This window comes from Lonchura striata, chromosome 3 (assembly GCF_046129695.1).
Source record: "Lonchura striata isolate bLonStr1 chromosome 3, bLonStr1.mat, whole genome shotgun sequence".
In the NCBI taxonomy this organism is placed as follows: domain Eukaryota; kingdom Metazoa; phylum Chordata; class Aves; order Passeriformes; family Estrildidae; genus Lonchura; species Lonchura striata.
Genome location: NC_134605.1, coordinates 27019482 through 27040104, shown reverse-complemented (window position 1 = coordinate 27040104; position 20623 = coordinate 27019482). Strand labels below are relative to the sequence as shown.

Sequence of the window (20623 nt, the reverse complement as noted above, 5' to 3'; positions counted from 1 at the left end):
TCTGCCTCAGGACATCTGCTGCTCATGAACTCCCTCTCCCCTCTGCATGACTTCTGTGCGTGCTTTTTGGCTCTTCAAATCAAATGCACAAAAATAAAAGCATGACTCCTACTAATGACTAAATGCAGCACTTCTCGGGATATATAAAACAGCAAGAAACCACAGCATAGTATTTTGGAGCAAATTCTTATGGTGAATTACAGAAAGGAGGTATGCGCATCAGAACTAGCATGAAAAACTATTTCTTACACTTCAGCTGTGAAATAAATCTATGATCTCTCCAGGCATGAATTCAATGACTTCTGTGGAAAATATCACTCCAGAAGTCATTGGGATTGTGCTCACTCAGATGTGGGGCTTCTCTCTACCCAAAACAGCATCCAGGGGGTTGTAAAGCCCAGGATGACCCTGCCATTGGTACCCAGAACCAGCAAGTCAATTCTGGGGGCCTTTCCTGGACAAAACATGCAATACTTGCCCCAACAAATGTTACATACTGCATTTAAACCCAGGCTAAGACCAGGAAAGCATCCAAGCCTCTGCTCTTTAAGACAAAGCAAAGCAACATTTTCCACAGTGCACCTGCCAGCAGCTCATCATCCCCATTACCACCATCAAGTTATCAATGCTGAGAATTCTCTGTTCTTCATCAAAGCAAAGGATTTCGTTAGGGTGGACAGAAGACAGAGCAACTCACAAGTGTCACTACATGAGCTGTGGAATGCCTTTTTTTGTTTTCCCAAGCAAGATGGGCAATTAATTCCTAAATAATTTAAAATTTCTTAGAGTGAAATTAAGAGACTGTATCATTCCCTCTGGCAGGTGATCCCAGAAGTACAATTAGGCCAGCTCTTACACTTTTATGATAGTACTTGTAATATATATTGTTGACATTTGAAGACACACCAGCTCCTGACTCTTTGCACTTGCACGAAAATTTCAGACTTGTCAAATAAAAGGCATTTCTGGCCCTCCTGAGCTGTTGCAATGCTGCACCTGCCCAGCTTCTCTCCAAGGCAATTTCTCTCAATGGCTCCATTTAAGACAGGTCATTACAGAAGCTAATTATGTTGAGCAGTAAGAAAGAAGAAATAAATCACTGAGCTTGTTCTCTTGAGCACTCTGGACTCACCTGGTTTCTGATCATAGCTGATCCCACCTGAGAGTCAAGCTCCTCCTGCCACGGCCCTGCACCGGCTCTAGGAGAGCCTGGGATGTCCTTCCCTCCAGGAAGGGTCAGAGCAGCACACGCTTACTCAACTCTTGGCTGCCATTGAGCTTCTCTCCTCAGGTAAGAGCAGCTGCTTTCTGCTCCTCCCAGCCAGCTCCCAAGTGTGCTCTTCCCCCGCCCCTTCCCACAGGGCCTAAAGCTGGTTCCAGATGCAGAAAGTCAGGCTGACTGTACAGGTTCTGCCACAGCAACATTAAGGTAATTTTGCTCCTTTATCATCATCCACCAAACAGACAATGCCCCAGCACTGCAGTAGCTGCTTTACTGAGACCAGCTCCACAACACAGCCTCTCAGAAATTAGTCTACAATAAGGGGAGATAAACCTTGGAAATCCACTTAGATTGGGGAGGTCCATTTCTGGGAAGAGTCACCAGAAATGGCAACATCTGAGTTTCTGTTCAGGGACTTTAACATTGACCTACATAATTTTATTAACACTATTCATATGTAACAATCATGTATCAGTCAACTGTCACAGTAAGAAGTGACATCTGAATTCTTACTAAGAAATAATAAGACACAGCCTTCAAAGAGGAAGAAAAGATTGCCAAAGAAATCTTTCGTCAATCTTTCCAAACTTTTTCTATTTTTCAATCTTACATCATGAAAGACAGGAACAACTACAGAGCAGCATACCAGTAATTTCTTTCTTTAATATTTAAGTTAGAATTAAAAAAGGAGTAATTTTTTACTGTACATTCCCACTTCTCTCCCCCATGCTTTATTTTTTCTTTCAGGTGGTTCAGAGCCCACCTGCCACCAGGTGGGAAGTTGATTTTATTAGTCCTGCATACAAATTGGTGAACATCAGAAGGACCCTGTTTGATTTTCAAAGTCTGTACCTCACAGTAGAAAAACGAGTCACTCTCATGAGCCCCTGGGAAATGTTTTGAAGTCTAAAATAAATCAGTGAACTCACTGATGCAATGTAATTAATAGGACTAAGAAATTCTTAATGAGAGTGTTTCAGGGAAAGATTTATCACATAATTGTTCATTCCAAAAAAAGTATTTTAATTTTAATGTTTTAATTATGCATTTTAAAAGTCAGTGCTAATGAACCCAGGTGATAAGGGGTGATGTTTCAGCCAAGTTCTGCTCACATATGCTGAGATATATTCTGCTACAGGTCTGAACATTTTAAGAGTGATGTATTAATCTAAAACAGAGTCCATCATGTTAAAGGTGACACTTCTAAGTCTTTATGACTTGCTCAACATTCTTGTGCACTGAAAAGCCAATAAAACTTTGGCCAAGTGTGACTCTTGACCAAGCATACAGGATAATTCTTTCTCCCACAGAAGAGTTGTTCAGTTCTTACTTCTCATATTCACAGTTTTGAGTGGATAACTCAAAGGAGAATAACCTTTAGCACTGAAATATCTTCTCAGTCTACAGAATTCCATGTTCTTGTATTCTCATCTCAACCTTGCTACACAAGATGAGGGCACTGCTTGCTCCTGGTTTTATTTTCAAGTTTTTAATCAACTTGAAGGCCTTGACGTTCTACATCACCTTTAAGCATAAATAAGTATCTATTTTATAAATATGATTTACTACCATCCACCTTCAGATTCTTGTGAGGACATGTAGAAATTCTAGCAAAGGTCACTTGTATTTTCACCATCACACCTTTTTTCCTGAAAGAAAGAAAACACTTTGTAACCAATTCATTATATCAAGGTATGAGATTCAAAGATGTTCCTTAAAACTGAGATTCAGTGAATTTTCCCTTCTTTTTGTGCTGTCAATCATTCCTAGAAGGTTGCCACAGATTGCCTTGAGTTCCTACTGGTGCACTGTGCATTTGCCAAGCTTGCTAACTGCTCCTGATTTTAACATCAGACACCTTCCTGTTCTAGCAGCTTTCCAAGAACAAGAAAACTCACATAAATTTTGGGAAAAGCTGAGGCATAAGCCCTCTAACAGTCAAATACATGCTGGAAAACTACTTCTAAGGAAGAGCTTTGGCCATTTCATTAATTGACTGAAATCTTCTCTACTGTTGACTTAATCAGGAAAGCAACTTATTTTTTCTTCTCTTCCAATGCCCTCTTTGGGCTTTTTTCTTTAAAAGGTAGAGAAAAAGGATCTTGGAATTGAATAAGTAAGTTTGTTTAGGACAGAGAAGCCTGTCCAGATTGCCAGAGACCATCAAGGCATTTGAACCAATTTTATAATATCAAACCTTCTACAACTGCAGTGTGTGAAGGGCTGGTTGTTAAGTCCCAACTAACTCCAACACAGCTGCCAAGTAGTCCCTGCACAGCACTGAGGGGTAACTGCTCAGTACAAACCCAGACTGGCACAATTCTTTAGCAGAGCTGTCAAGTGCAGCCCTGAGTCAGCTGAAGCTGTTCTGCTGGCCTTACCTGTCACTGGGATGAGGTGGATGTCTGTGAAACAGCCCCTCCCAGGACAATGCTGTTTTTTTCTGTCAGGGTTTTCAGGGTGCTGGTGGCTGGGGACTGCAGAATTTTACGTGAAAGCCTCATTCTGCCATCAGTGGGATCACGGCCAAAGTATTTAACCTGGTAAGGAAACAAAGTGCTTTCACACTGAGCAACTTCACAAGCTGGAAATAGCATTTTCCTTAAAAGATGGGGGGTTGGGTTTGAGTTTTTTCAATTTGATGCTAGAAAAGCAATAAATAGGCACCCTTTAGCCTATATTGCTGTCAAATACTGTGGTGCCTAGATAGGAGGAGGATGACATTAAATAAATCTAATTTGAATGATCGGGCCTTTAACTAGCACAGAAAGGGAATCCAATATGGAAAAATATTTTCTTCATAAACACAAAAATAATTAGAAAAAATACATCAAGTTTTAAAATACAAACAGCATTTTGTTAGCATTTTAATGTTAAAAAAAAAATTACCTGAATTTCTTGTCCAACTTCTAATCCCAGGGCACTAGGGTGTTTAATCTGGAACACAGTGTTTTTCAGAAAGAAAATTATCAGAGTTTGTTATAAAAATCCCTTTATTCAGGGCCTCTTCATGCTACACTTCAACCCAATGGCTCAGCACCACCTTAGAAACAATAGGCTTCTGAATATTACATGGAAAAGGGTACTGCAGAGCCAAATAACTTGGTGTAAAAATGACTGCAGGAGTGACACAGTTGATTCTTGGCAGCTTTAAGTATAGGGCAGAAAGAATTAGAACAAAAAAGTGCTGCTAATTAACAGCTTTTAACCTGGAAATGGACTGTGGAACAACAGTAAGTGTGTTGCAGCCATGACAACTGGTTAAAAATAAAATCTAATTGCCCATTTTATACCTGTTAAAGGATGGCTTACCTTTCTTTGATCCAGCTGTGAAATATGAAGTAATACTGGGGTCATGTTTGGGTACAGTTTTACCATCACTCCAGAATCTCTGCAGCAGGAAACAGCACAGTCATTTCAAAGGGCATCAAGAAAAGGCCACATTTCACTCTGTGTATGGTCCCCAAAGCAAGCACTTATAAACATCTCACAAACAAAATTTTACTCATCCCTTTTAAAAAAATCTTTAATCCACCATAACATGCTCTCTCATTTTTCCTTAATTGAAAATGGATGAGAATTTCTTATTTCAGGGCACTATTTCAATAATGGGTACCACCCAAAATGTAATTTTTAGAAGACAAGTACTGTGATGAAAAGTGGAAAGCAAATTCATACCATCACTTTCAGATTCAAAGATGAAAAAGGCTTTAAGGTTTATAATTTAGAGACATTCTAAACATTAAACAAACAGCAAAAAAAGCCAGTTTCATCAGGAAACAAAATCATTTCACCAGAAAAAGTATCAGAAATTATTCAGGTGCCAATATCCCCAGCATAAGTTTAGCACTCTTAAAAATACAATTATTTTACATCATAATTAGGTATCAGGAATATAGCTATATAAATAAGTTAATTTCAACTCCAAAGCACTTTTTATACCTTATTTCAGTAATTGTGGCTGTATAAATTGCCCCAAATTCCAAATTAACTTCTTGCTATAGAAGAAAAAAAAAAGAAAAAAGAAACCAGTAAGACACGAAGTCACAAAAAGCAAACTGAAGAAGTTAGAGGCAGAAGTCTGTCCTTACATCATCTTTGCAGATTTCCCCAATGAATTCCCTGGCTTCGTGCATTGCCCCCGGCGTGGGGGCAAACACGGAATATGTCTCTTCATCCAGCTGACTTACAGTCACACCTGAAAAAGGGGATTTAGGACAGCAGTCAGGGGCACATTGCAGAAAAGTGACACCCAGTAAAGACATGCTCAGAGCAGAATGGTTTTGCACATTCATTAAGACCTCAGACTTCTAATCATTATTTAATCTTGTTCAATTTAGGCATTGAACAACTGCATATGCCCACCCCCTCCTTGCAAATATCTTGAAAAGCTTGAGGGCCATAAAAGACAACAAAATTATTTTTATAATCCTTTAAAGGCAGGAAAAAAAAATCCTGAATAAAATGTTGAGGGTTATGAGTCAATTTCCCAGAGATTTTTAATAATACTTGCACTAATAGCTGAGGGAAATGAAAGTGTTTTGGAGCAGAATGGCAAAATTCTTTGCCCTTCTAGAATTCTGTGGCCAGACCAGACAGGTTTGCAACCAAAGGGAAATAGGATTTTTCCTCCTTTTATCCACCCCAATCCCCTGAGAAGCATTAATCATGTTCACCACAGCATTAAGGGTTTCAGGTCCAAAGCAGAGCATCAACCTGTGCTCTACAGATATAGAATTTTTTCATTTTCAGTTTGCACCGAGCACTGAAACAGTTCAACATACAAGTCTGAAACAAAGGGAACACGTGAGGCTAAATTATCACAGGAATCAAGAATGTCTCACCAGTCTGTGCTTGAAGTTTTTTCAAATTGTAAGCCCCGGGACCAACGAATCTTAATCTTTTTGATAATGGAACATGGATAGTTTCTGAAAGAACATTTAGAAATCCTTTGAAGTGCTAAATAATCTTGAGTTATCACACAAAAGGGCACATTCTTTTAGCTTTTAATCTCTTACAGCTACCTGTGGTATTTGCTGAACAGGGATGTATTTACAGGTAAGAACTGAAATAAATGAAGACACAGAATACTCTCTGACTGTATATTAACTTAAGCCAGAGTGATACTCTCATCTACATCAATTCTGATTTTGTGAAAGCTTTACATAACTTCACTTAAATTCCAGTTGTGCTTCCTGGTGTACACTGAAATAGGAGTGCTGCCCCATATGGCAATAAAAATCCCATCAAAAAACCAAAAAATAACCAAAATCCCTTCACAAATTATCCCCACAGGGCAAGGGCAAATATATATAGTAATCAATCATTTAAAAAAAAAGGTATTTTAAGCAGAAATTTATTGTTAAAAAGGTAATTATGAAAGCTATGAATTCACACAATAACATTACCTACAACTGGTCCACTTTCTTTTCTGTTAGGTCTGGGTTTTGCCAGTGTTTGGTTCATAATGTGTAAAATCTCCCTCTTTGCAGCTAGAGGAAATAATAATAAAAAAACCATATATTTATTTTAATAATATACAAAATTACTGAAGTTTTTGTCATACAGTAGAAAAGCATTCCTTGTCAAAACCTGTCTCCTGCTTAGCTGGAGAATGCCCAGCTGAAAGTTTTCCAACTCACTAAATCCTAATTAAACCATGTAGCTTCATTTTCTCATGTGCTTCAAGAATATGTTAGCTGCACATGTAAGAATCCAGATGGTAGCAAGTTTCACTTGTAAACATAGCTGAATTTATGTGAAATGAGAGGAAGTCTGTTATTATTTTTATAATGTTATCCTGCTGAATTTAAAGAAAGTCATGTAATGTGTGTTAGTCCAAATCATGCACTGGCTGAAGTTACTTTCAAGTTGGTTTGGAGCTTATTAATTAAGCCAAACCCATTTCATAAAACATAGGTTTGTTTTTTCCCACAATGAGAATGAGAAATAAATAGTTTATTGTTTAGTTTCATACAATTCCATCTATCATTTAATATAATAAAATGTGTCTAAGTCCAAGAACAGACCTACCTGTAGCTTGCTGAATAGCTTCCACCACAATTTTTATTGGTATCCCTGGCAGCTTTAGATCAACCTGACATGAGAAGAATGAAGTGCCATCAACATGTCAGGAAAGCTCTTCTAATACTCTCCCTGAGTTTCACTTAAGGAAAATTTCATGTCACAATACCTGCAGTGCTGTTATCCCTTTATTGGTGCCTGCCATCTTGAAATCCATATCTCCATAGTAATCTTCAATTCCCTGCCACCACAGACACACAAAACCAAGTTGGAATAATTTTCTCCCATTATATCAAAAGTACAGAGAAATTTTGAGACTTCCAAGTTCTCTTCAGCTTTATTTTGCTGTTCAGGATTAACACTGTACCTTTCTTGCCTTGGAAATCAAGAGCTTTTGTGGACAAGTTTCTGATCCACAGCAGATCTAGTACTGTCAGTGGCTGTGCATTTTCCTCCCCAGACTCTCTTCCAAGTGCTCATTCTCCACCCATATGTACTCTCTTTCAGTAAATTATTAATCTTTTTCTCCCATGAGGAAAGACAAAATTAATTGGAATGAGAAAGCTTATGAATGCTTAACTAACTAAAATCATGAAAAATAAGAAACATGACTGGACATTTCATACAAATTTTTCAAAATGAGGGAGGAATTTGTGAGGTAAAACAAAAGATGCAACTAATTTTTCCAGGAGTGATGTTCCAGAATTGACTGGGCAAAAGGTTACAGAAGGCCACAAGAGGTATTTTTCAGCAGTAAGCTGAAAATATACAATATTTTCAACAATAACAATATGAGGAGCACTCACCAGGATGTCTGTCAGCAAGCGATAGTCCTCGATATCCCCTTTTCCCTGACTGCACTTGGTAACGAGGCCTATGGCTACACCTGCCACTGCATTTGACACTGGAACTCCTAGAAGTGGCAAAAAAAGCCCCATTTTTGAAGTCTTCAGTCATTTCCAGATCCTCTAGCACATTATCACATGCAGTTTATCCTTGTAAGTGGCCTTATTTTGTACCTGCATCCATTAATGCTAAACTTCCACCGCATGCAGAAGCCATTGAGGAAGACCCTGGAATTGAAATACAGTAAAAAACTAGGGATTAAACACTGAAAAATGGATAGGTTATTTTCCTCATCCTGTAGCATAAAAATGCCCCCAAATACCATTTTATTAAACCAAGAAAGGCCCATTCTTCACTAACATGCTTCTTATTTTAATTATTTCAGGTAAAAGTTACTAAGAACATTTAAACTGAAATCTATTATTTAGCATGCCTATAAATCAAGTTTGTCTAAACAAAGCTTTTTAAGAACCAAATTTAGCCTTCAGCACCAGGTTAAAAACAGGAAAATCCTAATACCATTTGATTCTAAGACTTCAGAAGTAACTCGGATTGTGAATGGGAAATCCTGGGGTATAACTGGTTTCAAAGCTCGTTCTGCCAGTGCACCTGTTTTAAAAAAACCCAAAACAACCACTAAGTGATCCATCAATAAAAATGAGATAAAATACTGGAACTTTCAGCATAGGATTTCTCTAGTCTGGACTTACCATGTCCAAGCTCTCTTCTGTTTATCCCAGTAACTTTGCCAATTTCATTGGTTGCATAAGGTGGAAACTATGAAGGAAAAAAATGTGTACACAGACAATTAACCTGCTTTTCTTTTCCATTTTAAAACATATACTTAAAAAACCCCATCTTTGAAGTGTTGGTGCATCTCAAGATAAATATACATTAAAAATAAAATAACCAAACCACCACGTGACTTCTATCAGTCACTCGGTTTGCAAACCAGGACCAGTTTACGTAATGTTTAGTAAACGTTTTACTTCCACAGGACAAAAGAGAATAAACCAGTAGTAAGGTACCTAAGAGAGAACACAAGAAGCTTCCTCCAAACAAACTTGTCAAACAATCTAGCAGAAATGTTATTTCTGCCACAGAAATAATCCCAAGATCTGCCTGTAGGAAATACTTTGGGTAAGCTCCAAAGGCTGAGAGAGATGCAAGAAGTAAAAGCACTTATTTACGATTGCTGTGTCACATCAGCTGAACATATCAATAGAGTTTACTAAAAATAATAGCACAGGTTAATCCTGCTTTCAGTAAGAACCTGTTCTGAAGGAGCTCACCTAATGTTATGGCATTTAAAAGCCTGTATACAATGCCAATTTACAAATTACCTACTGCTTTTCAGGAAACCAGTACCTCTGCTGATATAAATTCATGCATGAATTAGCACAAATACATTTTGGCAAATCTAGAGCTAATTTATAACCTTGGAAGTGATCAACTGCACCTTTAAAAGCAAGACATGAAGCCCTTCTGTGAATCATGCAGAAAGCTGTAACACAGGAAAAGTCTCACCTCATAATGCAGCATGAAGTTTTTATCTTTAATTCCACTATTAATTAAAAACAAGACCATGTCAAAACAGGAGCAACCAAACATGTTTTACACACAACAGGCAATTCAAACTAATATTGTTATGCTTACAAATGGACCCAGCTAAAACCAACAAATCAATGTATTTGCTGATCACCCACAGTTACCAAAATTAGAAAATGTGGACAAGCTCTTCTGGGGTAACAAAGATTTAGCTACAGTAAATCTGAGACATTAAAATGTAAAAGCTCCCACACTGGGATGAAATCATTGGGGTGACATCACTGAAGTGTGGCTTTAAAGGGAATGAGTTTCACTTCAGTAATAAAGTGTTCAAAGCACAAGGACCAGCTTGCTACATCCTAAGTTAAATTTTCCACAAATATTTTAAATACCTAAATCAGACTGGATGTTACTTGGAACACTCTCCACTTTCAAATGTGTATTCTGGAATTAATGTCACCCTAACACAAACTCACTGCCATGATCTCTGGAAAACAGGTCATTGCAAAGTCTAATTTTACACATTCTTCAGTCCTAAAAAAGTATCTACATGGAAGTTCAAGAGAATTTTATCAAATGTGCTTAAATGCTCTCCCTCTTGTTACTACTGCCAGAGCACCAAGACATACATACCTCACTGCTGTGGAGATAACATCTGACTTTACACTCGATTCTAAAGAGTCAAATGTAACTGTACACAGAACCTAAAATGAAAATGAGCTAAAATAAAAAACAAACCCCCCTTAAGCTGTTCCAGCCTTCACAAATTTTACTGTTTATGAAGAATCAAAAAGAGTGAGTTCAGCAGCAAATGAGATGCCACCAGTACCACTTGTAGAACCTTTTTCTCTCCATCACACAAACTTACTCAATCTGCAAAGATCATACATTCTTATAAGCAATCCCATTTAAAAATACTAATTTACTAATTAAAATACTAATAATACTAATTTAATGCTCCTTAAGCAGGAGGCAAGAGCAGTTTGCTCCCTAAGAAACATTTAAGAGACAGGGCCAGCTGCAGCCACAATGTTATTTGTGCCTGTTTCCCACACGGACTTGCAGTGGGTGTTATTTTTAGTGGGATAAGAGGGGACAACACTGAGGAGTAAATCACTGTCTGCAACTGCCATCCTAACTCAGATCAATAGCTGACAGTCTTCTAGCAAAAGGAGCTATGAAAGTACAGAAGATCAAATCTCGAGTACGATGTTAATTCCATCCACCCAACAGCTGACACTTTTGGCAAAGAAGAGAAAAAAAATCACCTCATTATTTCAATTTTTTGGGTAAAATTTCCTTAGTTGGTTCAGGTTGTATATGAAGTTGCTTTTAAAAGATTTCTCATGATGTGCCCAATTTAGCAGTGACCTACAACACACCAATGTACTTACCAACCTACACACCACTTCTGCTTATTACTATTTAAATGTGAAGAAAAAGAAAACCTGGCATTTAAATGAAAGACCCAAATCTTTCAGCTTTTGATAATTCATTGATAATTTCTGATGTTGAAGTGACACTACCTGTGTTTGACCTCTTTGAAATAAGGCTGATCCATGAAGCATTCTGAACATGTTCACTTCACATTTAATGTCTCTGAGGGAAGTCAAATCTCTCCCATCACACCTAAGTGACAAAGAGAAATTAAGAGATCAGTTAAACTACAGTATTGGATTAAAAGCTGACAGAAATCTTATCAGTAGGAGTTTGATACACCCACCTTCTATATTCATTTAGCACTAGATTTCTAAAAATATCCTTTGAAACCACATTGAAAGATTCCATGATTTCATAAGGCTCAGCCTCCGGAAATTTTTCTAGATATAGAAAAAAAAATTGCATCTGAAGTTGGGAAATTAATCTTATAGAACTTTTACTAAAATAGCTTCCAACAAAGAGGATACTCTAACTCCAAGCAGTGCTACCTCCATTGAAGCATTCTCAAAATATTAACAAAAATAATACCTTTCAGCTGTTCTTCTGTTTCAAGCCTTATTTTGTTGATTGCCTCATCTCTTGAAATCTAGAACACAGGATTTGCAACCAGTTAACTCTACAGGGCAGAACAACAACAGAGATTTGGGGCTGTTTGGTTTAAAGACCGGCAAAAATTTAAGGAATAAGAAACAGAAGTATCACACAAATTCAAAAACCAATAATGAGGCTGGAAGAGACCTCAAGGGTTGTGTGGTCCAATCCTTCCTAGCAAAAGCAGTCTAGACAAGATGGCCCCACACCCTCCCCATCTGAATCCTAAAAATGTCCCACATTGGGCAATCTACCACTTCCCTGGGAAGATTATCTCAGTGACTGATAATTTTTCCAAAGGACAACATTGCTCTTGTGCCCAACCAGAACCTTTCAAGAGTAACCTGCACCCATTTCCCCCTCATCCTTTTCATGAGACTCCTTGGGAAAAGGGAGTTTCCACCTCCACATAATACAAGCAAATATTCTGGTCAGGTTAAGAACTTAGACAACAATTTATTATTACAAATAGATGCAGGGAAGGAGGCAAGGTTAAATTACAGTATCACTGAGGTTAGAAAAGACCCCTGACATCATCAAGTCCAACCTATGATCACCATCTTGTCCACCAGACCATGGCACCAGACCATCCAGTCTTTCCTTATAAAGGAAAAAAGCTTAAAAAGCTTAAAGAATTCTATCCTACTACAGTTTCATTATTATTTTAATTTAAAAAATAATTGTATCACAACTGATTACTTACTTTATCATGGCTTGAATCTGTGAACACTGCATAGATCTTGTTAGAAGCAAGTCTTTAGGGAGAAAAGGAAGAATTTTTGAAAACACAGCTTAAAAACCACTTTTATAATTAGGAGGTTTTTTGAGGACTAAATATTTGAAAAATATTTGGTGAAATACTAGTCTGGTGAAAGTATCAGACTCATAAACATTCCTAGAACTGCATTATTTGTTCTGAACTTACTTCTTTGCAAGTTCCACAATCTCTTCAGGAGCAATAAATAATTTCTGGACAGTTCTCTTGACCACACCCTGCTCTTTCACCAGCTGCTGAATGGCCTGGATGATCTGCTGGGTCTGCTTCACCCCCACTTTGATGGCATGGCAGAAGTCTTGCTGCAAGATGTTCTCAGCAGTTGCTTCCAACATAACTGGCAATGGAAAGATAAAAATTCAGTGAATTCCTGTTTTATTGTTCAATAGCAATCTAACATTAAACTGCATAAATATGAGAAAATTTACTTAACCAAAAATTACTTATCACTGTTGTTTGCTCCCACTATTGTATAAAAACCCACATTTCAAAGATAAGGTAAACATCTGCAAAGATTTCCAAGCCCTCAACAGACAACAATTAACCTACTTACCAACTTGACTGTGTGGAGCTCCAGCAACAACTAAATTTAGAGCACTAGAAGACATCTCTTTCCGAGTTGGATTGATAACAGTCTCTCCATCCACCAGCCCCACCCTCACTGCACCTGCAAAGAAACTCCAGAAAGTCATTTATTATTATAATAAGGAAGCTCTTTAAGGCATCACTTTACTTTGAAAGTTAAACAGCTAATAACAATATTTAAAGCTACAGACTAATTTTAAAATATCAGCATGTTGACTAGATATTAAGAACAAATCTAGAAGACAAGACTACCCATTCTAAGAATGGGCACTTTTGAGTACTATTACTGGATAGGGCAAATAATGCCAGTATTACACACAATGCTGTGAGTGTAATGGGAGTATTTGTCATTTCAGCACATGTTTTCTAGAAAAAAACAGGCAGCTAAAAGGAAGATACTTGTTCAATATTTGTTCTGGGGCAGATCTTTTCTCTTCCCAGAAAATACTCACAATAAAATAGATCTCTTTCTGAGTTCCTTGAGGAAAAGTATTCTGAACCAGCTATTTTCCAAATTATGCTTTTCAATAAATATGTTTCTCTTAAGAGAAAATTAATTTATTGGTTTCTATAGTACATTATTTCTATATTGTATTTCCTCTCAGAAGAGCATTTTGTAAAGAAAAAAGTAATCCCTTGAAGTGCAATAATCCTCTCCATTGCAAAATTATTTCCAGGGCTTGAAATTTAATGTTTAGATTCAGCTTCTGCTTTAAAAAACAAAGTACCACTTGTGGTCTAAGTGTTCCATTACATTAAAATTACACATCATTTCAAAATGTTTACTTACCAATAGGACCATTCCAGGGGATATCAGACAAGGCAAGCGCTGCAGAAGCTGAAAAGAAGATAAATACCTGGATTAGAAAAAAACTGATCTCATTAAGTCCCACCAAAGCACCAATTTCTCACAGCCTTCTTACCTCCATTAATTGCCAGAATATCAGGATCATTGACACCATCTACTGCTAAAAGATTACAAAGGATCTGGCATAAGATAAAAGACAATGAATAATTTTGACCTATACATTTTTATTAACTGTCAATACAAAGCTAAGGACACTAAAAAACCCCATGAATCTACACAAGTCTATGTTTCACATGGAAATTTTTTTCAGGTATTTAATATAGAAAGCTGAAAATAAAGCCCCATTAATGGATACTATTGTATCACATCACAAATAAAATATTTACTGTTAGCATCTTTCCCCTGTTGTACAGAGATTTTAATTTTGCTCCTGCATATTGACAACAAAATTTGGAAAGTAGGATGAAATAATATTGTAAGACAAGAAGATAAAACAGATTAAAAGCAACATTACACTTGTTTGTGAAGTACAAACCCCTCCTTGATGTCAATAAAAATAGTTTTTCTTCAAACAGGGCCTGGGTAATGAAATTTTCCTTGGCCATATTCAAGTTTTCTGTTTTGAAGGTAGCATGACCTACCTGTGTATCATAAAAGTAGCCTGCAGGGAAGAGTGGTCTGATTGACCGATCTGCAAAGAAAATAATCAAACTTTTAATAAAAAGTTCATAAGAATTTGGTTTCAGTAGTTAATAATCAGTTTGTACTGCAATGACCCCACAAGAAACTGACAAAAATGGAAAAAAAAAGAGACAATACTATAGAAAATGTATTCAGCATGACACATGTAACCTTAAAATTTCAATCACATTGATAAATAAATTACATGTTTGTTTCTGACACATTATAAATGGCTGTATTTTCAAACAAGCACAAGAAAATGACAACATTTTTGAAGTACATTGTAAATAAAAGGTTTCAGCCTACCTATTACTCTGCTTGTAAGAATTTCTTTATCAGTGGAACCAAGCTCTCTTCTGAGATAGTTTGTAGGAATTCTTCCTGCTGCAGCAGCTTTCTGCCGGTAGTCAACCTTCCAAAGAAAATTCAGGGATTATTAATGACAACTGATTATTTACTGCAGAGCCACAGAAACCCCCACAAGGGACCCTTGGGATCATCCAGTTCTAACCCCAATTATCTACTTCCCACCCTTAACAATCACAGCCCTTTGAGCCTCACAATCCAACCAGCTTTCCACACAACCAAACCCAGATACCAGAGCTTGGATGATACGGCAAAGTTCGCAAGGGCTTTGAAGACAGCCTTACTAAATCCAAGGCAGGCAACAGCCAGGGCTCATCCCTCACCCACACAAGGATCCTGGATTTTATCATCAACTGCATATCTCAAGTCCAGGGTCTGTCGTCTACTGTTTGCATTCCTCACTCTCCCCAGCATCCTGAACTCCACTGTTTAAGGACCATGACTGCTAAATTGATCACTGATTAGCACAAAACTAATTCTGTCATTAGTACTTACCACTAATGGCATAAACTGAGATGGAGAAGGCTTGGTTTTGCTGACTGCTGTGACCATCACTGCTGTGTCACCTAGCTGTGTTAAGAAAAACAGGTGAAAACTGAAGTTACCAGAAAAGAAAATAACTTCCAATGTTCTAAACTTAATTCACAAACCAGTAATTCTTAAGAATTATACCTTGCAGAAAACCACTGCATAAATCCACAGTTCACACTGCTGTCTTTGCTTTTCAAACAATTTTTCCTATACAATACAGCTGTCCCTTTGTTAGGGATGAAATTGCCACTTGAGGCTCTATATCCCACAGGCTCTGATGCCCACACAATGACTTTCAAGTTTCAGAAATTTTGAAGCTGGACAAATCTTGACTTTTTTTTTGTTTTTTTACCTGAACAACAGCAGAGCCATCAGCAAACTTAGCAAGTTTTCCAGAAGACAGCTCCATCTTTCTAAAGGAAAGAAACAATCTGTTACATAAGCTTATAGTGAATCCATCTACATTTCCCAGCAATTTCTGCATTCACCTGTAGCCTCAACTGCACAGAATAAAGGCTATGCTTCACAAGAGATATAAAAATTCTTCATAGATATAAAAATTGAAACTCTTCGAGCAAAAATGAACAAACCCACTTAAATTTCAACTGCTTTAGTCTCAAGTGTCCTGCTTCAGACTTAAGTGTCCTGTTTCCTTTACTTTGAAGCAAAGCCTTGGAGCACATCAGCTATCTCTATCACAAAGGTGAATCATCACCTGTTCCAGCTGGGGTTTAGCCACTGGAAAACACCCTCAAGGGCAAGGGGAGCTGCTTGCACACATCCCACCACATCTGCAGAATACTCCTTCCTTTGTGGCAGAGGATGGAGGGCAACAAGGCAATGAGGGCACACTCGAGAGTGAGATATGGATTATTTATTCTAGGGCTGTGCTGGGTGCTATTGCACAAGCCCCGCACACCCTCCTAACTTTCCATACTTTTATTTATACACAGAAATGCAGAGCTGGTCCCTTCCCAAGCACAGCCCCTCTATTATGATTAGTTAGTAGTTTCTATACAAGTTATCCCAGGTAACTTGTTCACATGCTCAGGAGAACACCTGGGCAAGGCCCTTATGACTTGTAGGTGTGATTTTCACTGTTATAATGAACACAGTTCAGCTACAGAATCACAGAACACTTTGGGTGGGAAGGGACCCTGAAGATCACCGAGTTCCACACCTCCACCATCTCAGGTTGTTCCAAGCCCCATCCAACCTGGCTTTAAACACATCCAGGGATGGGGCAGCCACAGCTTCTCCAGGCAGGAGAGCTCAGAGGGACCTCACAGGGAAGATTTTTCCCCTAATGTCTCATCTAAACTTACTACCTTTCATTTTTAACCCGTTCTCCCTTGTCCTGTCACTGCACACCCTCACAAATAGTCTCTTCATCTTTCTAGGCAGCTCCCTTCAGGTCCTGGAAGGCCATAATTAGGTCACCCCAAAGCTTTTTTTCTCCAGGCGGAACAATCCCCATTCTCTGAGTCTTTCCTCACCCGATAGGTCTCCATCCCTCTGATCAACTTGGTGGCCTGGAATATTTTGCTAAGTTGGCAATGTACACATAGACATCCATCAGCAACTTGATTTATTACATCCGTAGGGCTCCTCAGAGCCTGATGTCCCTGACTCAGCGACGACAAGGCTGATTCCACTGCTCCGGGCTCCCTTCTTGCTGATTAGGCTTGCCAGCACACCAAGATCCGATATCAAAGAACGTCCTGATTGAGAATAACCTCAACACGTGCCTCAACGCACTTTACACCAGTTTTTCCTCGCGTTTGCCTTACCCTCCAGCCTGGACAGCGCTCTGCCCTGCCGCCCCCCCACACCCCTCAGAGCCGCTCACCTGCCGCCCACCTCCACCGTCACGGCCCGCCCGGGCTTGTGCCCCGCCGAGGCGCCGCGGGCTGGCACCCAGGGCAGGACGGGGCGGCCCGGGGGCAGGACCCGCCGCCACCGCGCCGCGGCCCCGCCGCCATCCCGGGACAGCGCGCCCAGCGCGGCGCGGCCGCAGCTCCTGGCGGCCGCCATAGCGCCCCAGGCAGGAAAGGGCGGCCGCGCGATTGGCTCGGGGGAGCGGCGCCGCGCAGTAAGAGCGGAGCGGATTGGCTGAGGCGTCGCCGCGCCGGTTTCGGTTCCGTACGGGCGCTATAGCGGCTGAGGAGGGTCAGGCAGCGCAGAGCGCGCGAATGCGGCTGCTCCGCCACTCTCGAATTCTGGGGTAAAAGGCGGCAGATAAAGGTCCGTGGCGCCGCTTGTGGCGGCCTTGGAGCCACCTCGGTCTGGAATCTGAGGAGAACCCGCTCGAACAGGGGCTTGGAGCGAGGAAGAGGACAGGGGCACCGGGCTGCCGTCTCTTCCCGCCCTGGCGCCTCAGGAGGCCGGGTGGCGCCTGCCGGGCTGGCCCCGACCCTGTTTGGGGACAGGCCCGAAAGCCACCTTCAGTTCAGGAAGAGAAAAATATGGGCCTTTGCAATTAATTTATTCCGCAGACCTTGTTCTGTAACACAGCCACCAAAATTAAAAAAAAAAAAAAAACCAAAACCCCAACAACAGAACCCAAAAAACGAAGAAAAAAAATACCACCAAAAAAACCCCGACCAACAACAACGACAAAAAAAAAAAAAAAAAACAACAAAAAAAAACCCAAAAAACCCCATAAAAACCAAAACCAACCAACCAACCAACCAACCAACCACACACAAAAAAACCCCCCAAAATAACCCCTAATACCAAAAAACAAACCACCAAAACCCCAAATAAACAACCAAAAACCAACCAAAACATAATTTTAAACCAGGAATACCAAAATAATCTGTACTGTGCAAGAAGAATAGAACACAGATATTGCTTATCACAAACTTCATGTGCTCTTACATGCTCAGAGTGCATCAGAATGTCACTCGGGACAGTGGTTTTGTTACTTTATTAATTATTCCTCAGTGTAATGCAAAATAGATTAGTAATTAGTGTTACTTACGTCAATGAGGTGAGCAAACAATAATGTGATTATGGAGATCTGATTGCATCAAAAATGAGATAGTTTATATTCATTGAATCCCACATGTATCTGTCACGCATCACCTTAAACTCATCTGCAATCTGGATTTAACAATTTAAATTTAGCAACTAATTATTAAAAATCTTAACAATTTACTACTATTTTATTTCTAAAGCTATTTTGATGTTTGTTTACTTAACTGGAGTTTTCTGCCCAAGCTGCTTTTATTGGAAACAGATTCAAGACTGGGAGAATAGTCCAAGCAATAATTTTTCTTTTGTGCCAACATGTTTTTTATCTTTTTGGCAAGACACAAAAGAAAGAAGTAAAATGATCTGAACTTGGGATTTGGCCTGGGCAAAAGGACTGTTAACTTTATCCAGATTTACTACTTATTGGTACAGTTTTTTTGGTACAAGAATGTATTAGCTGGCAAAGCAGAAATGTCCCCCATAGTCTCTTGAATTCACATTCACTTTGCTGCTGACAAACAGACAATTATTTGGAATGTTTTTTGTGTAATTATTACGATTGCTATTCTCATACCAAGATGGTAAGGGAATATTTCATCACTGTCATGGACTGACAAACTATGGCCATATCACTGTCATAGGAAAAAGATACCAGAGCTTGGATTTCATTCAAGATACTAGGCAGCAAACAAAATGAATGTTTAACATCATGAAAGAAACCAAAACTATGGTTCATCTATTAAGAAAGATTTGCACTTCATTTCCCTCTTCATTACCTCTGTTTGTTTTTTGTTTTTGTTTTGGTTTTGGTTTTTTGTTTGTTTTGTTTTGTTTGTTTATTGGGGTTTTTTTTTGTTGTGGGGTTTTCTTTGGTTTTTTTTTTGTTTTTTTTTTTTAATTCCACTGTTGAAAATTCAAACAAAAACCCCCAGACAAGGCACAAAATCGGATCATGATTAAAGCTTTTTGGAGAGCAGCAATAATTTTTGAGCCTTTTCTAGCAGCCTCTGCCACACTGAAACATGTTTAATACCACCCTGTGACATTATTTCATGGTTTTATGCTGTATGGGCCCTACTGATTGCTAATAAAAGTAGGGGTTTTATTTAGGAGCAGCTTAAGCAGCTCCCTTTTGGCCACTTTGTCTGTGCCCCCTCCTGTCCAGCTCACTGGGTGTGCTGGTGCAGCAGAGAGCTCTTCTGCTTTGAAGTTTGACAAGTTCCTTGAGGGAATTAGTTATGATCCACATAGTCTCAAGCCACTTCTTTATTTTGCCATTTATTAAGCCATTTATTTATTTGGTCAGGGTCCATCTGTAGCTGATTATCCAATTTTATCCATCCCCATCCTGCGGCTCAGTAAATCTCTTGCTTCAAGTGCTACAGACACTTGTTAAAAAATGATGTGTGGCTATTTTAAGGAACAGTAAACATGCAACCAACTGCCCTAGGAAGAGGCATTTTCCATGCACTCCTCCACTGGATGGCTTCTCATGGCTCTATTTTTTCCTGGGCTCATAAACAAGATTAAATTGAGCCCCTTACATATTTTGTCATAAAGCTCTACACTTTTATTATTTGATTTATTAGATTTTTTTTTAAAGAGACAGCCATTGTACAGACCTAGCCCTATAAAAGCAGCTCAATATAGAATTTAAATTAAAAACAAACCCAACAAACAGCCTGACAGTGATTTATTTCCTCCTTTTTTCCATCATTGCCAACAAAGACAATGCTGATAAGAAATTGTATCTACAGCTGTTCCAGGAAAGATTCCTAGTGGTGTTCCAGCCATTCCACCATGCCCAGGTGGGGCATCCTATTCTGGATTTATTGCAAACTGTGAAGAACAATTATGGCATCATTAAATATTCCTGAAAACCCTGGATGCTGCACCTGAGCAAGTAAGTTCTTTGGAGCTGATAAAAATGTTTTAGCAGGATACAGATCTCTCATCCTAACTTTCTAAAGAAGCCTTAGGAGAATCCACTGAAATTGCATTACTTTAAAGCGACTTGTTTTCACTTGGCTTTCTTTCCTCATTCTTGTTCTGTTTAGCTCTACTTTGATTTAATTTCCTGCTGTATCTCTTGTGATGGCTTTCAGATGCCACTAGATTTCCTTAGCTGGTATAACTCCAGTGTCTCAGTGTTCTTCAGAAAACTCAGGTGGATGAACTTTGCAATCAAAATGTCTGGTCTGTGTCTCATCCTATTTTAGAGCAGCACCAC

The 20623-nt window shown here is 39.0% G+C and overlaps 1 protein-coding gene across 2 annotated transcripts; it reads right to left on the bottom strand.

Moving 5' to 3' along the window:
* Nucleotides 1-1865: 1865 nt before the first annotated feature.
* Nucleotides 1866-17451, bottom strand: PNPT1 (polyribonucleotide nucleotidyltransferase 1). Of its 2 annotated transcripts, none has more exons than XM_021527534.2 (29): nucleotides 17267-17451; nucleotides 15770-15830; nucleotides 15382-15456; nucleotides 14827-14932; nucleotides 14481-14530; nucleotides 13955-14018; nucleotides 13822-13869; nucleotides 13000-13113; nucleotides 12597-12783; nucleotides 12375-12426; nucleotides 11609-11666; nucleotides 11364-11460; nucleotides 11167-11269; nucleotides 10274-10344; nucleotides 9620-9656; nucleotides 8803-8869; nucleotides 8612-8701; nucleotides 8266-8319; nucleotides 8053-8159; nucleotides 7416-7487; nucleotides 7256-7319; nucleotides 6631-6714; nucleotides 6067-6150; nucleotides 5314-5420; nucleotides 5165-5220; nucleotides 4535-4613; nucleotides 4112-4159; nucleotides 3604-3762; nucleotides 1866-2871 (listed from the first exon to the last, which is right to left on the bottom strand). In XM_021527534.2, exons 1-28 carry the CDS (start codon nucleotides 17449-17451, stop codon nucleotides 3607-3609), a joined length of 2376 nt encoding a protein of 791 aa, XP_021383209.2. In that variant the 3' UTR covers nucleotides 1866-2871; nucleotides 3604-3606. The 2 variants fall into 2 exon arrangements, with proteins under 2 accessions (XP_021383209.2, XP_077638117.1); XM_077781991.1 differs by having other exon boundaries at nucleotides 15770-15826; nucleotides 17267-17306.
* Between the last annotated feature and the right edge of the window lie 3172 nt (nucleotides 17452-20623).